This window comes from Drosophila eugracilis, unplaced genomic scaffold (assembly GCF_018153835.1).
Source record: "Drosophila eugracilis isolate 14026-0451.02 unplaced genomic scaffold, ASM1815383v1 contig_1765, whole genome shotgun sequence".
Lineage (NCBI taxonomy): Eukaryota > Metazoa > Arthropoda > Insecta > Diptera > Drosophilidae > Drosophila > Drosophila eugracilis.
Genome location: NW_024572605.1, coordinates 5,053,956 through 5,078,224, shown reverse-complemented (window position 1 = coordinate 5,078,224; position 24,269 = coordinate 5,053,956). Strand labels below are relative to the sequence as shown.

The window sequence follows — 24,269 nt, the reverse complement described above, 5'->3', positions numbered from 1 at the left end:
AAAACCAGGGCCGCAGGCCAAGGGGATTGCCATGTTGACCATCCTCAACATTTGTTTGTTAGTTAGTAAGAACTTCTTGAACTTAAGGCGAAGCCCTATCTTTGGCTTGAATTTGTTTTGCGGCTTATTAACTGCTTTGTAGTTATATTTATGCCTGCCTTCTTGGTAACATTTTCATCTCTAAATACTCCCTCGAAGCCATTTTCTGCCTTCTCAAGCTAATGGGTATTACAGTTTACACTATTAAAGGTAATTGGTTTCTCATATCTTTAGAAGTTTCTGATAGCAGCTCTAATAATTTTATCCCATTGAAAAACTACGAAGTGTGATTGATAAAACCCCCCCACTGCGAAGAAAGCAATATTTAAATTGAATGACTTCGGGGAAATCGCACTATTCTCCATCGGTGAGAATGCCAAGTGACGGCCCTGCGCCTGCAGGACATCTATTTAGCAATGGAAAATGCCTAAAATGCCAGACGATTTTCCACCGCTGGCTCTTTTCCTTTCTTGTTTTCCCTTTCCCCCTTGTCCGTTTTTCTGTGCCCATTCACAAATTGCATATTCATGCTCATCCAAAAAAAAAAAATGGACAAAAATGGCATGAAAAAAGTTTCAGGGCAAAAAAAATGGAAAACATTCGGTTGGTAGGTAGATCCGTGTGTACTCACAATATATTCCGGCTGGCTGCTGCCCTCATTGGAGTAGGATTCGCTCTTCTCCGAAACGCTGGACAGCGTCTCGCCGGTAACGGTGTCATTATACGAACTGGGCGCGTACATCTCGATGGTTGCCGTTTTTGCCGGTTGATTTGTAGTTTCCGCCACTGTATTTCCCAAAAAAAAAAAAGAAGAAAAATCCAAAGAAAAAAGAAGGAAAATTCCGACGCCACGAGGTACGGGAATGGAACAGAACGGCAAGGTATGCGCACAAATATTGAAAAGGTGTAATTGGCAGTGACATCCCGAAAATTGATGATTCGCAGCGGTGCCAGGTGGTGGGTGGGATCGGTTTTTTTTTTTTATGTTGGTCAGGCGTTGATGCAGTGCGGCAGAAGGTGGATATGAGGTGGCCAATTGTGTTGTAGTTGCAGGTTCAGGCAATGCAAATCAAATGCAAATAGCCAAGATTGTCAAAGTGCCAGAAACAGAGGAATAGTTTGATGCAGGTGCGGGGAAAAAGGATGGATGGTGGGTGGGTTGTTTTTGTATGGGATAATGGGTGGTTTTGGGCGTTTACACAGGTCGCAGGCATTGCGTTAATTATTCACATTTGTCGCAGCATTCGTTGATGTGCATTTCGATGCCGTGTCGCAAACAAAGTAAGGCACATCGGGAAATATAAATGAGTTGACAGTCGGCCAAAGGTCGAAATGCAATTAAATGATTTATGACACATTTTCCGCAGAAGTTAACACGTGTTTGCCGCAAAGTGGAGTCCATTATTTGTAGCACATTCCCAGTTCCGGATCGATGGTATATGGAAAGTATATAAAAATATGAAATATTATAGGATATGTTATAGAGATTTTGAAAATTCCTGGCGGTTGCTGCTGCTGCTGCTGCTGTGATACATCATTTTATACCTTGATATTTGATTGAAAAAAATTCATTAATTCTTCTGTTAAATGAAAAGATTTCTGATACATGTTACCAAATTAACATTCAACTTAAAAAAAAACAAATAAAAATTGCATAAATAACTGACATGTTTTGCCATTTTTGTAGCAACTTTTGTGGTGTGTACTCGAAGCTTTTGTTATTCTGAAACGTTTTTTTTTTCCAGAATGCCACAGAATTTATAACGATTACGAGCTGAGCAAAGTCAGCAGAAAAGCAAAAAGCCATAGACACGTGTGGTACCACCATGTGACCCCCATTTCCATTCCCATTCCCATTCCCCATGTCATCCCATCTCTGGGATCTTCCTGATGGCGATAGGTAAATGGGTAATGGTAAATGGACATTGCCCTGCCACTCAGCTGCTATCGCCATCATTGCCATCATCATCGTCCTGTTCCTCCGAGCTATGCAAAGATATAATGGCCCTACGGTTTCTTAATAATACATATCTAAGGATATATAGATATAGATATATAGGGGACCTGTTCGGCACGTCCTTCAGTCCTTACGTGACATGCGGGGACTATTAGTCGATAAAATTGCCGTTTTCTGTTAATTTGCACAAAGAACATTGAATGTTTGGGAGTTATCAAAATTACTTTATACACGTCTGTTTGTCGTTTCGGCCATGTTTGCCGTTGTATAATGAATATTTAACAAATTGCAGCCGAATATTCGAACGTAAATTGCTTTGTTCTGTCTCCATTTCGTGTATATTCATGCTGTTTGTTATTGGGTTTGGGGGGATGCTTCAATTTGCATTTTTTATGATTGACCAACATTCGCCAGCGTTGTGTTTTAATTCATTAAACATATGCACACACCATTCCGAATCTATACACTTTTGTGTGGGCACTCGCAGGGAAAAAATTAAAAATTGAAAATGCATTTAAATGTTGGGCCGCAGCTCTGAACGGCTCAGATATCTGTATTTGGCCTGCCGATGACAGCAGACCCTATATATATCTATCTATACTATACTTGGATCCAGCGAGAGCTCACTGATTTTATAGCTTAGTGAGTTAAAAACATTTTCGGCATTTGTCAGTTGTTTTATTTATGACGACAAACGAGTTGCACAGTTGCAGGCAGAAAGGGCGTTTGGTTGCACGATGGTGCGGGGTTGTGGGGCATTTAAAATAATAGTTCTGGCTTTAATCAATTAAGGCAATTAAAAACACGACCGCTTACCTACACGAGCTGTGTTTGTGCGGATAGAGAGAGGGTCATGGAGCCCTCATAAATGCATTTATCAAAACAAAGTTTAGAAAGGGTAATAGAAAGGGGCGGATGGTACTAATATTTTAATATATTTTTTTAATTTATAAAGCAAACTCTTCCATTATTTATTTCTTGAAAACAAAAAGTATTCTTAAACCTCAGTGTATGCATATGAACATGCTTCTTGGAAATGCCTAGATTAGTTTGTGTTCGGCATGAATATTTCATGATATCATAAAAGCCTGAGTTAGTTTTGATGTTTTGTTTTTTGGTTTCCACCTACAAGCCCTAAACTGTATAATGCCTAAGCTAAATTTACCGGGAAAAAATAAAAGTCCTGAATGGATGACCCTTTGGCTGGGTATTAATGGCCAGCGGGCGGGCTTATCACTCTCCGGCGTTCACATGACAGTGAACGCAATGCGGTGGCCACCGCCCAAAACAGATGTCAAATAATCCGCACTTCGCTGTCCGCCCGTTGGTTTTCTTGTTTTTTTTGTTGCCACTGCACTTTGCGGCTCCGCTACGCCGCACGGAGATTACAAATTTTGCACTTATGCTAGGAAAACCCCCAGCCGGATCTCTTGCTATATACATACATACAGTCATATACATATATATATATATGTGGGTCGCGGCTTAGACAGATTTTGCGGTCATCTCGGCACGTTAATGACGGCGACGTCTGCTTTGAAGGTCTTTTCTGGTAAGCCCTCTGTCCTGGCAACAGCTCTCAATTATTCGCTGGGTGGACTTGTGGTATGCCATCATGGACTTCTACGCTTTGTGCCATTTGCTCTCCGGTCATTTGAATGTACCGGTTGCTTTATCTGTATGTATGTGTGAGTGTCCCTCTTTGTTTCTGCGTCCAGCGAATTTATGAACTGCCCCATTGCCCCATTCTCTGCCACAAATGGATCCGCGCTCTTTTTGGCCTGTCATGGCCAGTTGCCTAAGCAGCAAACTTTTCGACATTTGCTGAGCCAGCCCTCTTTGTCCCGACTGCCGGCGATTTGGCCAGATTTTCCCGATTTCCCTGACCACGACAGCCTGTGCGCTTATCTCTTCAGATTCGATGTCGCAGCTCTCTCACGCACGCCAGAAACCCCCAATCCCCTGGCCAGTTCAGTTCAGTTTGGTACAGTTTGGTTCCCCGGCACCCCGTCAATTGTTTAAAGAGTGTCAAAGTCAAGTGCTCGCCAGTGGGTCGAACATCGGGATTGAGTGGCGGTGGGGCCTATGGTGGAGGAGTGCCCAGCCTGGCTGGGTGGTCTTATCGCTGGTGGCAACGTTGGCATAAAAGTTTCGACCCGCCAAGTCGTAAAAGTGTCGCACTCAACTATATCCCCGAGATCGGGTTGTGGGCCATTTCACTTTTGCGCCTGCACTCGCTCTAAAGTTTTACTCCTGGCCCAAAGATAATACACCCTTTTCGGTGTTGATGGGTGCTCTAGCTCTTTCTATTTCCTATTTGTGGCTCTCTCTGGCAAAAGTTGGCACTTTTTTTGTGTGCAACGAAAATCTATTGCCATATGGCCCTATGACCCCTCCCTCCTATGCCCATGCCACTAACTTTGTTAACCACTCACGAATGCCTCGGACCAATTGTTTTGATGCAACTGCTCTTTGGACTTTTAAGTGGGCCAGAAAGTGCACTTGGAAAGAGCTTTCAGATCTTTAAAGGGATTTTGTAAGTGGATTATAAATGAAAGATGGCCATGGCTTATCTTATCTTATCTTATCAACTAACATATCTTGAAATCCTAATTAGTAAGCAATTAGTCGGGGATTTTCAATCTCAAGCCACTCATTCACATTTTTCTAAGAAAACAGAAAATCAAAATTAGTTTCAAATCCAATTTTGCAACTAAAACTTTTCCAAAGATATGTTTAACCTCAGTGTAAGGGTGAACTCATCTCCTTCATTTTTCGGGGGTCAGGCGAAAGGCAATAAACATTAGAGATGGCGCTATTCTGGATGTTCCGGCTCAGGCCCAGCTCATACGAGAATGAAATATGTGGCACTGGGCATTGACTGTGGCTGCGACGAAGCGATGGTCACTGCCGCTCTCTTGTTCATGGCGGCTGTGGTCGATGACCGGCAACGGAACGAACGGATGTTGGAAGGATGGTGGACGGGAGGACGGGACCTGCGGACGACCAACAGTCGGCGACGGAGCTGAACCACTGAACCAGCTGCCAACCGCAGACTTTTGGCATAGTTTATCGGACAGCGACAACTACAGCGAAAGGCTTCTTAGGCGGCCTCCAGTGCGGTTGGGCTTTTGGTTTGCCGAAGAGTCGGATTCGGATATTTTCGAGGGTACAGGATGAGATAGGATGGGTCTGAGATGAGATTTGGAGCTTGGGCAGCGGCAGAAGGATGGATTTCCTTTCTGTGCGCCATGCGGCATTTTGACACAAAGGCACAAATGCGCATTAAAAATGCATATCCGAGGGCTGCAAGTCAAGTTTCGCTAGCGAAAACATTGAAATATGCAGAGAGATATCCCCCGACGGGGTCCACCCACTTCCACTCCAACCTCCACTCCAACTCCAACTCATTCCCTAGCTTCCATCTCCGCCGGCTGGCCAACGCACCAGTTTCTCTGACAACTTCAAAAATACACAAAAAAATAACAAAAAGAAGAAAAAAATAAGCGAAATGGATGGAAAAATTGTGAACACTGAAAACGGGAAAAGTAAAAATCCTTTTGGGCATTGTCAGTTATCGGCTTTTGACAGGGATAAGGGGATGGAGGTAGTACGGGCATGGCAATGGTATATACACTACCCCTCAGTTCCCGCCACTATCTGAACATTGTCATAAAAATGTTGTTCCTTCCAGGAGGGTTTTTTCTCCGCTCTTTTCGTTTTCGTTGCTGTGAGTGTGTGTGTGTCTGTGTGTATGTTTGTTTGCAACAAGACTGAAATATGAATTTTCTTTTGTGTGGAACGGGATTGCATTCATATCCCGGCACTCGCCATTTGTTCAACTGCGCCGCACTGGAAACGAAAGACAGAAATAATGGAGTCTGGGCCCGGCCTGGGATTCTTAAGGAAATTTCTTATTTATGTCCTGCGGCTGTAGTTCATGCTAGTCGTGCTTCCCGTTTGAAAATGTCAAAAAATAACTGGCCCACATTTTGTTCCCCCGATTAAGTCAGTTTAGTTTAGTTTCGGGGCGTGACGTCCCTGCTCGTTTTTTTTAAATATTTTTTTTTTTTTGCACTCGCCTAATGAATCAAAAGTTTTTCACTGAAAGAGCCTGAGAGATGTTTATCAAGTCATAAGTCAAATGTTTACACAAACTGTATGACGGAGCATATAAATTACAGTGGCAAATAGAAGAAGGGGAAGTCTCCATATGCAGCCAACACCCTGCTTAAACCTAATTCTTCTAGCTTGGTCTAGGAGTAGATAAAAATGTTAATGTTAGTTACCTAACAGCAGATCTTCTCTTGGTTGCTCTAAAAATGCATATATACCTTTTTCTAGTTTCTGAAATTTGCCCAAAATTTGCATAAATTTGAGACTTCTATTCCTGGTTTTGTTTTTGGCTCCTTCAAGCGTCGTATTGAGTTCGTGATGCAGCTTCATTTGCTGCCCGGCTCATTCACTCCGGCTCAATGGAAATAATTTGGTTAGCCGGCAACGATGCTGCGTATTGCATGTCGACATGGCGGCACGTAATAGCGATTCGTTGCTGGCACATTGCTTATACGCCGTGTGTGCGCGCCACGTCTCAAATTTTGCCAGTCAGTCGTCGGCAATGGAATTGTTAAGGCAAGTTGCCCGAGAAAAATGGTAACAATTGGACTGATGGCGCCATCAGGGTTTTCCATTTTAAAGTTCACTCTCTCCGTCTCTCTCTCTCTCTTTCTAGTGGTGAAAAATAATTCCGTTTTAATAAACAACCCTCAGCAAACATGTCCAACACTTGTCGACACGTGCTCCCCGAACCCCATCGACCTCTGAGCCCCGCTGCACTCGTGAACCGTGAAAGCAATCTGATTTCCGGAAGATTGTGCATTCAGCTAAGAAAACGATGCACATTTGTCTTGCTGGCTGTCCGGGTCTCTCTTGTTCAATAAACAGCATCTCTTGGCTGCCGGGGCTGCCCAGGATGCATCATTATTTTCTGTCATCATTATACTCTAGCCGGAGACTTCTTGCCTTGACTGCTGCTCTGCTGGATCCTTGGCCACGCTTGGCATTGGTTGCTGGCGGAAATTACAAGAAGCCAAGGCGGGAAAGTGATCCGGGTGGAGTGCATTCCCCCATTTCTAAGAGCCTGCGTATGCAGGAAATTGTTTAGTGAGCTTCATAAAGAAGAAGACAGAGAGAGAGAGAGATATAGATCCTGGATGCCGACATCCTTAGTGGGCACCGGAAGCTTCACAACGCGCTCGCTTCCGTATCCGGTGGTGTCACGGAAGTGGTGCCGGCTGCCGGCAGCCGCTGCAGCATGCGGCTATGCAATTGTCTAGCGGTATTCGGAATTCAGAGTGCCAGCCCCGCGCACAGAACTAACCTCAATCAAAGGAGAACAGCCACAGCAAATGAGCCAGGAACTTCAAGAAGGTATACATATACCGCCTTCCAAATAATAGTCACAATAATAATAAATAATAATAATAACCTTTCTTGCGGCGCTGATGCACAAAGAACCAGGCAACCAGCGACGCGTTGACCAGGAGAAAGCCAAATGCCGCCAGGGAGATGCCAATTATGACCAGATTCGGTGTGTTGCTGGAGTCCTCGGTTAACTCGGCTGGCATCAGTTCAAGTCCTTGACAAAACGAGCCATGGAAAAAAGAACAAAAGCAAAAAATATGGTTGCAAAAATAAAACAATAAATAAATGCGAAATGAAATGAGAAATTGTAATAAAAAAGAATAATATCATGAAAGGAATAAAAATATAAAATGGCGCAGAGCATAGCAATGAACGCGCTGTCCCAGTTCCAGTTGCGTCCGAATCGTGGATTCTCTTGGATTCGGCTATGGCTATAGCTCTGGCTATGGCAATGGTCTGTGTCTATGGGATTCTGGCCATGAGACGGGGTCGAGGGTCGAATTCGGTTGGCATGGCGAGCACACGCAGCGAAATCAAATAAAGAGACCGACTAGCGACCAGCGAGTGACGCAAATCACGTAGAGGCTGCGAAGCGGAGCCGGAACATGTGATGGCAAATGAAATTAGCGACGCCATCGCCATTCCACAGCGATTCCCATCGCGATGCCCATTCCCATTCCCATTCCCATTCCCGTTCCCGTTCCTATCCGCAATTGCTGACCACCGGGCACGTGCGCTGACAACGCCCACAAATTAAAAGAAAATAACGGAGGCGACTGCAGACCGTGCCGAGGGAATTAGAAATTCAAATGCCCATGGACTCCAGTGCTCCTACTCTTCAGGTTCAACTATGGCATCCCATTGAACCCCATCTTGGTCCACGGCAACAATGCCAGAATACACTGAGATCTTAACTTTGAAGAAGTTGTAAATTTTAATGTTAAAAATCGGAGATCTTTATAGTTTGAGTAACAAAAATCAATTTTAAATTTGTGGTATTAACCCTTGATCAAATCAAAATAGATTCCATGACCCTTCACTGCTAGAAAAATTAAGTAAAAACTCAACGAATTTCTTTAGATTTTTTTTCTCTGTGTTTCAGCAGCAACAGCAACCGCAGGATTCACGATTGAACCCCTCTCACCTCGCTTGAGGCGCTTCTCGTTCCGTTTGTGCAGACAGCAACCGATGACAAACACGTTGAGCAGGACAACGACGATGCCGGCGCCCACGCCCACCAGGAGCATGCCCGATGTGCCGCCCAACGGCGTCTGGCTAGTGGTCGGCGGTCCGCCTCCCAGCGATGAGGCCGGATGCGAGGGGGGCGGAGCTTCTGCCGGACGGAATGGTCACAACGATTGCGGCCATTTGCGGTAGTCGCATCGTCGGTGTCGTTGACGTTGTTGATGGTCGTAATGCAATTCCAATTAAGAGCGGCAAAGGTCGGGACGAGATCATTGAGTGAGACAACAAATCGGATCTTTGTGTGTCCTCATATGTATTCCCCTTCCCCCTATGGACCATACTGGGTTGTAGGCCATTTCTTACGCTTCATAATCTACACTGGCATCTATTTGAATTGCTAAGTTGAGGTGGTGGTGCAGGTCGCAGTTTAAATTGATTCTTCATCATGGCTATAGAAAGGTGCTCTAAGGGCTCTTTTTACTGATTTTTAGAAGATAACTTAATGTTTTTCTAACGGAATGTGACATTATACTAGTTTGAAGGCAATATTTGATTAACATTTCTATCTAATTTGTTCGATTTATTTGCTATTTAGTCGAAGGTATTGTTTTTTGAAAACCGACCTACTGGATTTCTGTCACATTTATAGTAACTTATATGGTTTAATTTTGAAACCCAAATCCTCCTCATTATGTTAAAATTAATTTCCGTTGTTCTACCAAAAACTGATTTAAATTCTGTGATATATTCCATTCATATACCATACCAGCGGCAATAAGCAAATCTAGTGTCTGGGATAATTTCACTTCATCAATTATTTCGGTTGACTCATTCCATGCGTGCCTCTAATTAGCCTGATAGCTGCTTATCATACTGGCTAGCTAATTAATTCCACAAATCTGCCGAATCGTTGCCTGACAACTGGCCTGGCACCACCACAACCTGGCTACCTGCCTGGTAGTTACCGATGCTACGATTCTTCCGCTGAATCGAACCCATGCTCCAATGGCCATAAAAGCCAAATGGCGGACTCGCATAAATCAATGTCAGCATCGCTGGTCGAGTGAGGCACTCGCGGCCAATTTGAATGGCCGTAGTGAATGGGCGGACTTACCTTTGGTCTCGGCCCGTGCCAAATCCGGCAGGTAGGCGCTCTGGCCCAGTTCGTTCCACGACATCACCGAGAACAGATAGAGCGTATTCATGCGGAGCCCGCCAATGGTCAGCTTGTGGCTATTGGGCAGCCCGTCAATGTATTTGTACTGCTCGCGGTCGACCATCCTGCAAATGAGAAGGCAGAGTGCAATTTCATTAGTGCCAGGACTCATAGCATCTGCACTTCGCAAAAAACTTCTAGGTATCAAATTTTTGACATCAAGAGAAGTTCACTAGAGGCGTACTTAAAGAATGTGAAGATTAACCTTCATTTTCCCTAATTTTGTAAGAATTCTTTTCCTTAAATTTAATTTTACTTATTAAAATTTCTTTAAGAGAGGACAAAGATTCTTCTCTGTGCATGTTTTGCATTTTTCAGATGTTCCAATATCACTCACCTATAGCGTACGCGATATGAGGCCTTGAGGCCACCATCGAAACCCGGAGTCCAGGCCACGGTGACCGTGTCGTGGGTGACGTTCAGGATATTAAGACTGAGGGGTGGGTCGGGTTGCGAGGTGATTTCCAAGCGAACTGTCTCCACCGCCTCACCCAAATCATTTCGAGCCACGCATTCGTAGGCACCATAGTCCGCCGGCGCCACTTTGTCCACGATGAGGGAGGACTCGTAGGTCAGCGAGTCAATCTTGCGCTCCTCCACCTCGTACTTGTAGGTGCGATTGATGGGCAGGTCCTTCTTGTCCTGCCGCCAGATGAACTGCGGCTTGGGCGAACCCTGTGCCCGGCAAGGCAGTCGTCCACGTTCTCCTGTTCCGCTGGCAGCTCGCAGGAGCGTGGGAGCCTTCGCAATTTCAGGAGCAACTGGGGGAGGCAAATTAAAAGGTGTAGGTGATGGGTTATTGGGGTAAAGAAACAATAAAGGCACATGACAGCTTTCTTCTACTCTATGGAGCACTTACACTTGACAATCAGCAGGATGTCGCGGTTAGTCGGATTGGCCACACGATTGTCGGCCACGCACCGGAAGTTGCCCACATCCTCACGCTGCGCATCCTTGATGTGCAGGTAGGAGGTGCCATTAGCAAAAGTTGTCGATGTCTTGACGGTCATGTCATAGCCCACGCGCTCCCACTTGACATGCTCATCGGTCAGTGGTTTGCCCTCCACGCTGCAGGACAGCATTGCATCCTCGCCGGGATTGACAATAATGTTCTCGGACACCGATTTGATGGTGGTTCCATCTGCATGGAGAAATCAAAATTAGTCCGATTAGTAGACACGCACAGCGTAGACTACTCACATTCCACCACGACGGTGATGTTGAGGGTGGCCTTGCCCTGAGAATTGGAGGCAGTGCAGGAGTAGACTCCCGCATCATCCCTATGCAACCGGGTGAAGTTCAGGCTACCGCCGTCCGCAAAGATACGATGCTCGCCGTCCTGCGGAATGATGGCTCCATCCTTGGTCCACTTGTAGGCCACTGAGGTGGGATTGGCTCGAGTTTGAAGCGACACCTGCAGCGATTCTCCCTCCACGCCCACCGCCGTTGAGGAGGGTGGCGGCACGAACTTGGGTCGATCTGGGGGTTCAAGTTTAGGATTGTCACACAAATTGATTGAAGGAAATGAATTTATTTTCAATGTCACAGGAATCTTTAAGCTGCTGAGGACCCTACATTAAGCTCCTGATATCCTTGAGAATTTTTAATTCATTTCTAGGACTCCTTACCAAACTGAGGAAGGATTAAGCACGAGATAGTCAACCCAATTTCTCTTGGACTTCTGTGACATAACTTATAGATTCGACTGCCGATCCCATATAATTGAGCAATTAGGCAGTAGGTACTTACACAGGACATCCAGGCTGACCGCCTCGTGGACGCTCCGCTGGAGAGCTTCATTGGCGCTCTGGCAGGTGTAGACCTGGCCGTTCATTTCCTGTGTGATGTTTACCCTGAACTCTAACGTAGAGACTGTGCCGCCCCAGAGACCCGGCTTGGACGTGTTATTAATGCCTGTGGGTTGGGGCAATGCGAATGGGAATGGGATTGCCGGTGGTTCCGGTGGGCGGACAGGGACACAGGATCCGGATTGGGCAAGGCAATGGGAATGAGAGCGGAGAAGAAATGGGCGTAATTTTAGTGACTGGCAAGCGAACCGGATGTTGTCGTGGAAACGCCTCGCACCAACAAAGTGCACTGGCGGCGCCGGCAAGTCCATAGCGAATGGCATGGCGAATTGCGATGGGCAAACTTCCAATTGCCAAATCGCTTGGCCAGGACCAAAAGAGCTAAGAGCAGGCCAGGCGCAGGCCACGCCATCATGCCATACCGTACGTACCTTCGATGGGGATGCCGTCCTTCCACCAGGACAGCTTGGCCGGTGGATTGCTGGAGCTGGAGTCGCAGATGATGGCTGCCTCCATGCCAGGTCGCAGTTCTTCCGGTTCAATGCGTATTTTGACCGTCTCCGGGGCAACTGAAAGAGCGAGCACACACACCCCAATGGATAATAAGAAAGGATGCAGCAGCCGGTAAATCCCCCTTCCAAAAGGTCTTAAGCAGAGTAACTACACTCCAAGAAATTGTATTAAGAAACTATAAACTATTTAAGTTTGCGATTAAATTTGAAATCTGAATAATTTATGAGCTTTTTTAAATTATTATTATAAAATAATCATAAAACTTAATCATAATAGTTAAAATATAGCTAAAATCAATCCCCAATTTATAGTATCTTGACCGAAGTATACTCACAGTGAACACTAAGCATGGTGGACTGGAAGAGCGGGATTTCGGTGGCGCTGTTGGAGGCCTCGCAACGGTACTGGGCCTGGTTGTCGGACACGTTCGCCAGAATGGTGATTTCGGCCGACACCGATTTGTCCGCCGCCCGTATAACCGAGTTTATCTGCAGCGGGAAAGAGTGCTTATAGTTTTTTTTGTTTGCTGTTGGGTAACATCTCCTAAGAGCACAGGTGGCGGATGCATTTTAATTTCGCTGATAAAACGTCGTCTAATCTGAGCAAACGAGAGAGCGAGCAAACACGGCGCACAGATGAGTCCCCCGAGGGGCAGAGATGAAAACTCTGACACCGCAACAAATGGGAAACGGTAAAACAGGAAGCCGCACCTGAAAACTGGGGATGTGCAGGTGCACCAGATGCCACCCATCAGGCCAACACCCATCAGCACCCAACTTTCCCGCCGTATAAGTGTGTGGGCTGATGAGCTGCGGTTGTTCGCCGGGTGACTTGTTTTATTTTTCCAACGTATTCACCACCTTTTGTTCAAAGTTCTAACGATAGTTTTGCACTCGATTATTGGCGGCTAGGTGGAAGGTGTGAAAACCGAAATCGTTCTGGCATCAGCAGCGAACGGTTGCAGTGGCTCATTAGCACTTTAAGCCCATAAAGCGGAAGCGGAAATGGTCAACAAAAGCGCCATTATTGTTTTGCGGATGTTTGCTGCCTGCTGTTGATAGTGCTTCTCTCTTACTCTCTTGCTCTTTGTTCAGTTTGTTATGTGAATGTGTGTGTGTGTGTGTGTGAGCTTTCTGCGGAAAATGCAAACAAAGGGCGGACAAAAAAGAAGGTAAGGGAAATTTCTGCACTCACCCTTTTGTCGTTTTTGTACCATGTTAGCGTCGCCAACGGATTGCCGCCTGATGAAACGCAAAGCAGTTTTTGCACCGACCCAGCTGGTATAATTTGTCCCTCCATATAGCCAGAAATTAATGGCGGCGCGGGCGGATCTGTGGATTCAGTTGGAGAGCACACAACGTGGGATAAGAAAAACGTACCATTTCGCACAAAAAAAAAAAGAAGAAAAAAAGACAAACAAAAGAGAACGCCGCCAAGCAGGGGAAATGGGCCAGCGAATTGTGGCCCCCAAAAAACTTAGCCACGAGCCAGCAAATTATGGCCTACAACAATAACAGCTAAAAGGACTTGGAGGCACGAGGAGCAGTACCAGTCCCAGTGCCAGTATCACGACCAGGACTAGGACCCACCGCTGTGTCCTCCGAAAGAGGGAGAGCTGCCAAGAGTGGCCGAACAATAAAAATTAAAATTATTTAATTTGCCGCGCATAAAGTAAAAATATCCGCAGGGCGTCCGCATCCTCAAGGCATGACCATGCACACACATACCAACATCGTTGCGTCCTTCGTCCTTGATTGGTCGGTGGGGGTGGGTGTGGGTGTGGGTGTGGTCGGTCCGCTCATTACCTTGGGGGTCTGTTAGTCATTTTCAGTGCTCACGGTATGGGTAATAAATGTAAATCTCTCGCCGACCACCCACTTCTCCTCCCGCTGCTTTTTCTCTGTGATGTTGGTCAGAAAAATTAATTAGCGCTGCAGGAGAGCTCTATCACAAAGGACATCCACCGGAGGGACTAAGGTGGAAGGAGGCCCTTGATGAGTGTTTTCACTGGATAAACCGAAACTAGAATTATTAATAAGCCCCGGCATCGGCTCACGAAACTACCCTAAATCGAAAACCAAAACCCATTCATCCTTTTATCGAGTGACTTTGTCTGTCAGTTCCTTCATCTTCCCCAGAAATCTGCAATCCTAGTATCCTGGTGTACTCATCCCCACGCAATCCATTTTTTTCCCTGCGTGTTTTTTGTCGCTGCCTTCGCTTATAATTGAGTCAAATGAAGAGTGACACCGAACATCGGATAATGGAGTTTAAGACACTTGCAGTTGTCGCTCGTCGGAGAAGTGTCACTCTGCGGCAACAAAAGTGGGTGGTGTCAAAGTCCAGGACGCGTACATCCAGTCGGACTTCTAGTGGGGTCACTAAAAAGAGTGTGTGAGGGGTATAGGAAAGACGTCGTAAACATGGCTAGCTTTTCAAAGTATGTTTTCTAACATCAAATCAACTCCTTAACAAATTGAAGTAAGATTGAAGGATTATTTAAAATGTATTTAAAATTTATATTTCTTTCCTCAATTTGTTTATCATTCCCAAATATTTTCGATATACTGACTACGATGTACACTACTCCTACGAAAGGATTACTTGTACATAAAAACAATTTATAAGAACCAACTGCAATCTATAGTAATCCACAACTGGTGAAGACGAGACCCCGGCTGAGCTTTCCATTCTTAGTGCCGTAACTCTGGATGCACTCGCATATCTTGCTGCCTTTCACAATCCGTCCGAATCCCACCCGAGATCCATTGACCACGGTAAGCGGCTTGAACGATATGGAAAATGAGAGGTGGTGGGTGAATCCTTTGACATAATCCTTGCTGAAGGATAACACATAGCTGGAGGCACCGTGGTCAATAACCTTGGCGTCGTATTCCAATGGCTGGTGCAGCAGTGAGTCCGCCGCCAGCAACAAATCCGTTTCCAGCCAGAGGTGGGGAAAAAGTCGTTTGACCAAGAACTTGGTGTGCTGATTGCACATGCAGGACTTGATCATTTGCAGCACCACTAAGGGCGCTGCCTCTGTATAAAGCTGGATCACAATCCTACCCAGCGGTCGGGCATCCTTCAAATATAAGTCAAAGTAAATCCTTGGTCGAAAGAGCCGACGCAACTCATCATCCGACTCGGGCAATGGGATATTGAAGGCCTCGTACTTGGCCATTGCCTGAGGAGGCAGTTCCAGGGGAGTCGCCGTTGCCGTGTTCCTGCCCTCCGGCATCCTTTTTTCCAACAGACCAGAGTCCACTTCGCTCTTCACCTCCAGAATACGACGTCCAAAATCACGATTATCTTTCTCCAACTGCTCTAGTCCAAGCAGTGCGACGGGAATACCGGAGACGGCGTGAACGATCTCGTACCGAAACGGATTGATGGCCCCGTGGGTGCGCATGGTCCTGGAGATCTCCACCAGCAGCTGGATGTTAGCCTTTGTCCGCTTCAAGAAAACCTGCGCCTCATCACGCAGACTATTCACACCAGTGATGCGGGCCGCTTGAAAGTGTGGCGCCTCTGCGTCCACTGTGCTGATGGCCTGCTTGACTCGCTCCCTGTGCTGTCGCCACATCTTCATGCGATTCACCATCAAGAGACCGCCCAGCATTGGCTTTGGCTTGGCCTTGGCAGCCTTCTTGGGAGCCTTCGCTTTCTTCTCAGCAGACAAATGCTCCTCCTTCGTTAGGCGGGCTAGTTCGCGCTGCGACTCAGATATACAGATCGGAAACTCTGCCATTGCAAAAGTCGTAAAAAGTCGAAAATCAAGAAATAAAACTAGCAGCTAAATTGAGAATTTATAACTTGAATATATCAATCGAAATGTAAGAGCACTAAAAATGAAGTGAAGTTATTTTCCGAGTTTTCTGAATTATGATTAGGGGATTAGGAATATAACAAAGACACCTCATGAATTCATAAAGATTTCCCTCTGCTTGGCAAATTAATTATATTGTTCTTGCTTAAAAGGGAGGTATTATATTCATTAACTACGGGACTACTTACACAGCACATTGATCGTGTGGGTGGACACGACGTTCTCGGTCAGCTGCATGTTGAGTCCGTGACAGATGACGACCAGTGAGCGCTTGTTCGGCTCCACGGTGGCGGTGAAGTTTGAGGTGGTCGTCCAACCGCCTGCGATGACAGACAGAGATGGAAATGGATTAGGCGGGAGATTATGTCACATCACACCGGCACCCTGGCACTTACCCTCGGGACTGACAATCGTCTTTGAGGTGGCGTTGCGCACCTGCCTACCGCCTACCATCCATTTGATCTCGGCAGGCGGATTCGATGGCGCGGTGGTGCATGTCAGCGGCACAATATCGCCGACGCGCGCCTCGGTGGGTCCCATTACGGTGACGTGGGTGGGTGCAACTAGGGGGGAAAATGGAGAACGATGAAGGTTTTCGGTTGATTCCAGTTACAGGGGAGTCGCATAATGAAGGAGGCATTAATATGTAATAGGTTTGCGGCGAGCTCACTTGCGGCATGCTCGTAGCAGGCACACACGAATATATCTCCTATCCTCCGGCTCGAATCCGAGAGCCGCCCTGGTTTCCCGTGTGCCCGAAAGCCCGTTTCCCGTTTGCCTAATAGCCTTGGGGAGGTACTATGTTCTACGTATGTCGGCTCCTGATGCCGCCTCCATGCAAATGATGACTGAGTGACTGACAGTCCGTCCGTCTGCGGAGCTATTACCTAATGCCATCGAAGCGGAGTAGCAGTAGCAGCTGCAGCTGCCGCTGCCTTGATGGATAAGTGCATACATTACGCATACGCAGCGTTGTCTTGGGCTTTGGATAGGGAATGAGGTATGAGGCATGAGCCGAGGTGTAGGGTGGGCTAAGGACATAGACATACGCGGGGAATACGAAACTTTCGACTCGATATGTTTCGCATATAAATAAACATTATGAATTCTTAACTTCTCGAATCTTTCGTCGGTCCGTCTTAGCCATACATCTTCATTCCGGGCACACACCCTGGCACACTCGTGAGGGGCAAAAGAATGCTGATGCTGAATGTATTCCTGCTACGTCTTCAGTTTTGTTGTTCCACATTCGTTATACATAAATAATGCGTGTGCTAAGAGCCCGGGCCGCCAGCTGAGGCCACATCTGCTATCTATCTGATACACAGAACGAAACTATCTATCAAAAAGGATATTGAATCTAAGCTGGAACTTTTCTAAGTAAACATATCTGTGCCAATTCAAAAATCTTATATTTTTCTTAACAAATAAATCCCATATGATGTTATTAAAAGTATTAACTACTTTGGAATGTCTTTAAAAACCAAAAAAGAGTTACTAAAATTTCAGGATCACGAAAAGAACAAGCTTAACCATCCAATAACGCCATTTTTTCTCTCAGTGTCGTGTTAGTGTGCGACTGTTCGTGTATTCGTTTGTGCTGGCCACTCAATGTGGCATACTTATTGGGGCAAGATGGGGCCGAGTGGGCAGGCCTGACCTGTATGGCACTTTGATTGGTATGCGCATAAACTGGAAGCTGCCAGCTAAACGAGTTTTTTTTTCGTTTTAGCCTAACCAGAGGACGGAATAGTAACCCTCCACGCACTTAAAGCCCGCTTCAGGTAAAAGATGCCAATTTCAGCGGACTGCCGAGCACTTGAAATTTAAATATCGCGCATACGCCGCGTTGAACGGCCGCCTCATCCATTTGCATGTGAGACGAGACATATGAGCGTAAGTAGCGAAGGGGTTTTGTGCTGTGGCAGGTTGGGATGTGGCATGCAAATGTTTGCTGGTCTCCTCCGTCAGTCCGTCCAACCGTCTGTCCAAGTGTCGCTAACGACTTTGGCACCGCGTCGTTCCGCCCGTCGGCTTTGTGTGCCTGATTGCAATTGTTGTAACTCTAACAAGCTGCAACGGCTTGGTTCAGAGATTCAGAGGTTCAGGGGTTCAGAGGTCCTAGGACCGAGAACAGAGGGACTAAGAAGGCGGGGCTCTGCGCTATTTGGCACTTGAAAAGAATTTGCATTGCTTGATTTGACAAAGCCAAGTGGGACGGAGACTGGAGAGGCTTTCAAAGTGCAAACTTAAGCTTAATTGCAAAAGAAAGCAACAGCCAGGCGAGCTAGTTGCCAGGCTTATTTCCTAGGGATTCCAACCTCGTGCTGCTCCTCCTCCAAATCCTCGAACATCTGTGTGTGAGTCGCCTGCCAAGTGCTGGCTGGCTCTGTGGAATTTGGTAGATGTCGCAGCCAAGCCAGGCTGTTGACACAATCCATTCCCCACATCGCAGAGTGTGGCTGTGCTCTCCGATTCCCATTTCCCGCATCCTGGCCTGTAATCTAGACACCCATTAAACCTGATATGCTACTCAGCCCGGTCGTATATGAATATGAACAACGCGCAATTAGGCGGCGTAAATTGGAGACAGAGCTGGAGATGATTGCCTTCGAACTCGACTTACACAGCACAGACAGCTCTACTTCCGCCTTCAAAGGATTCTGCGACATCACATTGCTGGCCTCGCAGCGGAATCGAGCCTTGTTGTCTCCGGCCTCGGCGGTGAAGGTGTAGATGTTCTCGGACAAGCGGCCAGAGGTCCTGCAATGAAAGGAGAAACAAAAGTTGTGAATATGAAAAGCTTTATGAATCCCATGCATTGAGTTAAGTTAATTTAATTTATTTAATTTTCGGACTGTAAACAATATTTAATTTACTTAAATAATATTTATAATATGGCTTACCTGTAGGCCATTCGTATCTGAGATCCGTTCTTGTACCAGATGAGCTGGGCAGGCGGATTGCCGCCGCGACTCCGGCACATGAGCTCCACAGTCTGGCCGCGTCGCAGAGTTTCACCGTGCGAATAACCCTCAATATATGGCGGTCCTGGGGGATCTGTGGGATTAGAACAGAGTGCACGGTTTGAAAAACTCCATTGAAGAATAGTGGGAAGGAGGTAAAATGTTGCTGTGTGTTTACAGTTCGCATATTTAATTGCAACTGCTGTCCGCAAATAAATTCAATTTACACTAAAGTAAAGTGCGGGGAATGCATCTGTGTACATATGCAGCTGGAATTCGTACAGTTTTTAATTGAAGTGTTTGCATGCAAATCGTTTATGCGGTCATATGCATTATTTTCCGATTTTCCGATTTTGACTCATTTTTTTTTGTTTTGGGCGTTTGGTAATTTCACATGTTGTGGGCGTCGCAGTGGGCGATTAATAATAGTGTAAAATACCACAAAGCAGTGGAAAAAGGCAGCGACAGTACGTGTTAAATACATTTGGAAATTATCAGCGGATGGAATATAATTGGTAGCAACTAGAAAAGGCTGGAGCCGAAAGCAGAAAATCCATTGGGGAAAACTTTGGAAAAACATTAACTCTTATCCGGCTGCTATGGACCTGTAATATATTTTCTTTATCACAATTTGACAAGCGGTCAACCGTATTGAATCAACAGCAGCAATCAGGTGAGGCATAAAAGCTGCCAAGCACACACACACACACGTTCTTTACATATACGAACACACACACACACACACACATGAACGTGTGCAACCCCCGCAGGCATGCAACGAAAAATTAAATTAAAATCACTTGAAATATTGTACGAGCGGCTACGAGATGAGGCAGTGAGGAAGCAATAATAGCGCCATAATTAAGCCCCCACAGGAAGGGGAAAATGAAAGGGTATATATCCCGTTCTGGTACCCTTTTCGGACCGTCCTGCCTGAACTTCCAGATAGCATGGCTGGATTTTTCGCCAGTTTTTCCCGCTCTTCTTTTTTTTTTTTTGCTTTTGCCAATTACATTCGCGACGAGCTGACTGGGAAATGGCCAACGAACTGTGGCAGTTGGGGCCACCATTTGCCAGCTGCCTATGCATAAATAACAAACATAATTAATTTGAATGTGCGTGTGCAGGTGGAGCCAACGCCATAGCCATCGCTATATCCAGTTGCCCATGGCTATTGCAGGTGCCTGGAGTCAACCACTGGCACCACCAGTCCCACCACTGCCAATGGCAACAATCAATAAGAGGACTTTTGGCATTCGTAATGGCTCGCGTTCTCATGCAGCAGCAAGAGCAGCAGCAGCACAGCAGTGGCAGCAACGCAATTCGCATCCACATTGCCAGTGGCAGCTGCGCGGCACATTAGAATTTAAAAACTAATTAATACGCGCCCGAATCGCGCAATTAGCGGCCGTGATGGCAAATGGCATCCGCATTGGGCCAGGCAAAAAATTCATTGCCTGCACTGAAAGAAATTATGGCCAATTTGAGTTTAATCCAATTAAAAGTTGATTTATGGAATCCATTTGAGCGGCATTTAAATCAAAATTTTGAAAAGCAGAAATTGGAATTGAAAGAAAATTATGTTTTAAGTTAATTTTTATGCCAAAAGACATAAGTAATGGTTTGATTTCCTTCAAAATATCCGACAATCGGCCTATATATAAGATTTTTTCAGTGCCTCAAATATGGCAGCCTGTTCTTCTTTGGGGACTTCCCCTTGGCACACACACACACGCACACCCCAGCACGCACGTTCAATTGTATAGCAAATTGAGCCGGCTAATGAGGTCACCCACACGACCCCTCAAAATCTGCGATTCTGTGATTCTTGGATACTCGGAGGTCGTTTTTGGACCAACCCAAAACAGATGGCCAGTGGAAAGGCTGAGAAGCTACTCACACAACACGGACAGTTGAACGGTGGCCCGCATGGGCATGTCCGGCGACAGGGCCTTGTGCTTCGCCTGGCACGTGTATTCCGTGTAATCATCATCAGGTCCCGGCTTCAGTTTAAGGCTCGAGGTTGTGGTAAATCTCTTGGCCGTCGACTCCTCCACATTATCCTCGCGTTTTTCTGTAAACGAAATCAGGGAAATTCGTTAATTAACAGGTATTTGCATGGACTTTTAAATGTATTTATATTAAAGGGACTTAAATTCTGTCAAATAAATTTGATTTAAGGATTTATATATCTACTTAAAAATGTTTTTTTAAGTTTTTTTACTTCCTTTCGAAGTACTTACTGCCTCAATCGATTTATATTTACTGCATTTGGCAAGAAAGTGCTAAAGTTTACTGCCTTGAGATATAAGTATTTCTGAACTGTCATCAATCCCACACCAGCAAGACCATTTTGTGACATCATTTTCAGTTATAAATTTTGAACGAGCCTCATCTGCTTGGAAAAGTGTGGCCTAAAAAATGTGCCCCACCCACTGGCCAAGAACTATCATGGTGGAGCAACAGCATCACCCAAACCAGTATTTTGCTTCGGGGTAATCACCAAGATGGCCGTCTGCCCACATTAACCGCCATTTACGCGTCCCCACCAAAAACACACACACATACACACGCCTCTGACAGCTTGCAAATGATACAAAACCCAGACCAAAACTGGCCATTCTCGTAAACCCTGGACCCAGGGATATATGTATATGGGGTATGGGGTCCAGTTGGAGTCCCTGCCGCAACATATTGCGTCATAAACATAATTCATCATGCAGCTTCCTTCCGCTGTCCACATTTCCATGCGGATTTTCCTACATTTTAACGCCGCTTTGCGAATTTTCTTTCCTCTTCCTGGCTGGTCTTGTTGTTTTTCTGTTTTACGTTTTTCGTTTTTCGTTTTTCGTTTTTTGTTTTTCATTTTTTATATGTTTACCCGAAAAATTTCCATCATCATCGTCGCTGTCGCCGTGCGTTTCACATTTTAAGCATTTTTAACGCGCCAGTTGTGCTAAAATGATTTCGTTACTGGCCAAATGGCAGGAAAGGAACAGAAAATCCGCCACCCTAAAAGGGTGGCCCACCCACATGTTGTTGGATGTTTGGTTGTTAGTTGTTTTTGTTGCTGTTGTTGTTGCTGGGGGTGGATGGGGGCCATAATCATTATGAAAATTAAAAGTCGTGAAGGCGGCTAAGCGCCGTGTGATGATGGGATCGTCCGCTGCTCACCCGCTTAGCCCATTTACCCATTGACATTTGCATTTTTCCATATTTTCCAGCAGCACTGTTTTCCAATTTGCTGACTGCCCAGCAGCGGCTAAATGACAAGGCACAAACACAGGACCCAGGACTCAGGACCCTGGACGTTGGTCATTGGACTTTGGACAGGACTCTGGACAGGACAGCGAACCGCACAGCAGATAAGGGCCGAACATCGACAGTCGGCGCTTTGTTGGAGTATAAAATTATTATTTAAGCACCGTCATCAGGCCGAAAGTCGACGTCCATTTCCCTGTCGCCCCCGCATCCTGTCAGACCCTCGCATCCTGCTGCCACCCCCGCTCTCATTCCCTTTCATTCCATCATATCACATGTGCGATGGCCAAAACGGTTGACAGGCGTCACTTTGCCCATCTCCAGCTTCATCTCCATCTGCACTGGCATCGTCCTCATTCCGGTTTTGCCACCTTCACGGTCCCGTCTCATCCGTATCCGCACTTATCCCCGGCTAAAAAGGGCCTGGCCAAAACCCATTTACACTTTTTGTATTCTGCATAATGCCTTCGAAGAGAAAATGTATATGGTTATGTTCGTACAACCTATGTTGTTTTAGGCAGTTTCATATAGCTGGGCTATCTTAGGACGGACTGTCTTCTATCTTGGAATGTGAAAAAGGTTTTGTTATTAAATATTATTACCTTTTTTTATTGCCTTAACCTATTGTTTATTTCTAGTTTGGTTTCTTTGGTTTTTCCCTTAAAGTTTAACTTTAACTTTTGAGATGAAGTCTCTCTTTAACCACCGACATCTTGCAGATCAGCTCTTGATATGCCCTAAGCGACAGCCGCGTTATAAAAGCCATCTTGTCCGCATGATGATGGTGCATGGCTGGTGATTAAATTTAATGACTTAGTTGCTACTAACCTGGTTTGTATTCCACATTGCCGCGATACCAGACGATTTGAGCCGCCGGCTTAGCATTGGCCACGATGCACTTGAGCTGCAGGTCCTGGTTCTCGCGCACCTCCACCTTGGAATTGTGACTGTAACCTTTGATCTCGATCGAGGCTGGCGGAGCTGGAAGAGAGAGTGAGAGAAGCAGTTGGAACGATTAGGGGTTTGGGCCACAAAGGAAGTTCGCGGTGGTGCTGAGGTTGAAACAAAAGCTAATGGCTGCCAGGGAAGCTTTGCTCATTATGGGCCACAATGGCATTACAGGACGTTTTGTGGGCGTCGTGGGCGTGGCACTGCCTAATGCATTGTATGTATGCAACGACAGACGACATTGTTGTTGAAGGCCCAGGTTGAATGGCCGCCGATGCAGAAACAGAAACAGCAGTTGGAATTGGAAAGGGTGGATGAGGGTAGGGGGGAAGGGGGGAAGTGGGTGGGAAAGGCTTGTGAAGACTGCGCCAAGAACGCAGCATTCCGTCCTTGTTAACCACCCACTTGACAAGGCCCATCTACTGATGCACTTAGCAAAATATGATCAACCTGGTAATCATTTTATATAAATCTTGGCAGTAAAGGGTAATTTTATATATAATTAAAAGCGTTTTTGAATGTGATAAGATTAATATCAGATGATTTTTTATTATATTAAACTCTTAAAACTTCCAATGATTTTCTCTCCGTGTAGGCAGTTCCCTCGTTAATGTGCTCAAATATGAGTTTCAATATTTGCGCTCAAGAGAACGACGACGTTGAGATGGGAATTTGGCGGGGGCGGGCAGAGGGGATGGTGCATGAACATGCCTGAGCCGGCATGCCTTGGCAAACTGTTGAAATATACACGAGCCACCGGCGAAACAATGGCTGAGTGACGCCGGGTGGTGCCTAGTGGGTGGTGCATGAATGCAGCAGATGCAGAAACAAACAAACAAACGAACCAACGAAAGTACGAGCGTGCAGCGAAACAAACAACGAGGAACGTGGATAAAGTTAAGTGCACGTGTGCATTATTTTAATGCCACCTGAAGGAGTTTGGCTGCCATTGCCATCGCACGCTAAGCGGGAAAAGTAGGAGTTGTAGCTGGAGTAGGAGCAGGACTAGGAGCCTACACCACTCCGACCAACCATGCTAAGGATTCTTGCATTTGACATGCAACATATGTTGCCGTCTGCTCCGCGAACTGCTCCAGAAGTTGTTGCATGCAAAATGAATGCT

The 24,269-nt window shown here is 46.0% G+C and overlaps 2 protein-coding genes across 4 annotated transcripts in view; both read right to left on the bottom strand.

Annotated features, from left to right (window-relative positions):
* LOC108104488 (nephrin) overlaps positions 1-24,269 on the bottom strand; it is a 55,319-nt gene that overhangs the window by 10,978 nt on the left and 20,072 nt on the right. Inside the window, exons 3-19 of one of the 3 annotated variants that reach the window (XM_017210601.2) lie at positions 23,027-23,179; positions 20,838-21,011; positions 18,878-19,031; positions 18,598-18,734; positions 16,367-16,534; positions 16,160-16,291; positions 13,337-13,473; positions 12,477-12,630; positions 12,061-12,198; positions 11,571-11,735; positions 11,022-11,300; positions 10,681-10,962; positions 10,159-10,582; positions 9,720-9,886; positions 8,565-8,753; positions 7,485-7,634; positions 671-825 (exon numbers count right to left, since the gene is read on the bottom strand). In XM_017210601.2, the coding sequence (XP_017066090.1) occupies positions 671-825; positions 7,485-7,634; positions 8,565-8,753; positions 9,720-9,886; positions 10,159-10,582; positions 10,681-10,962; positions 11,022-11,300; positions 11,571-11,735; positions 12,061-12,198; positions 12,477-12,630; positions 13,337-13,473; positions 16,160-16,291; positions 16,367-16,534; positions 18,598-18,734; positions 18,878-19,031; positions 20,838-21,011; positions 23,027-23,179 (3,158 nt within the window). The remainder of the gene's footprint in view (positions 1-670; positions 826-7,484; positions 7,635-8,564; positions 8,754-9,719; positions 9,887-10,158; positions 10,583-10,680; positions 10,963-11,021; positions 11,301-11,570; positions 11,736-12,060; positions 12,199-12,476; positions 12,631-13,336; positions 13,474-16,159; positions 16,292-16,366; positions 16,535-18,597; positions 18,735-18,877; positions 19,032-20,837; positions 21,012-23,026; positions 23,180-24,269) is intronic. The other 2 variants (XM_017210602.2, XM_017210600.2) reach the window with 2 other exon arrangements.
* On the bottom strand, positions 14,641-16,133 carry LOC108104490. Its single transcript, XM_017210603.2, has one exon. The coding sequence runs from the start codon at positions 15,891-15,893 to the stop codon at positions 14,784-14,786; it is 1,110 nt and encodes a 369-aa protein (XP_017066092.1). The 5' UTR covers positions 15,894-16,133; the 3' UTR covers positions 14,641-14,783.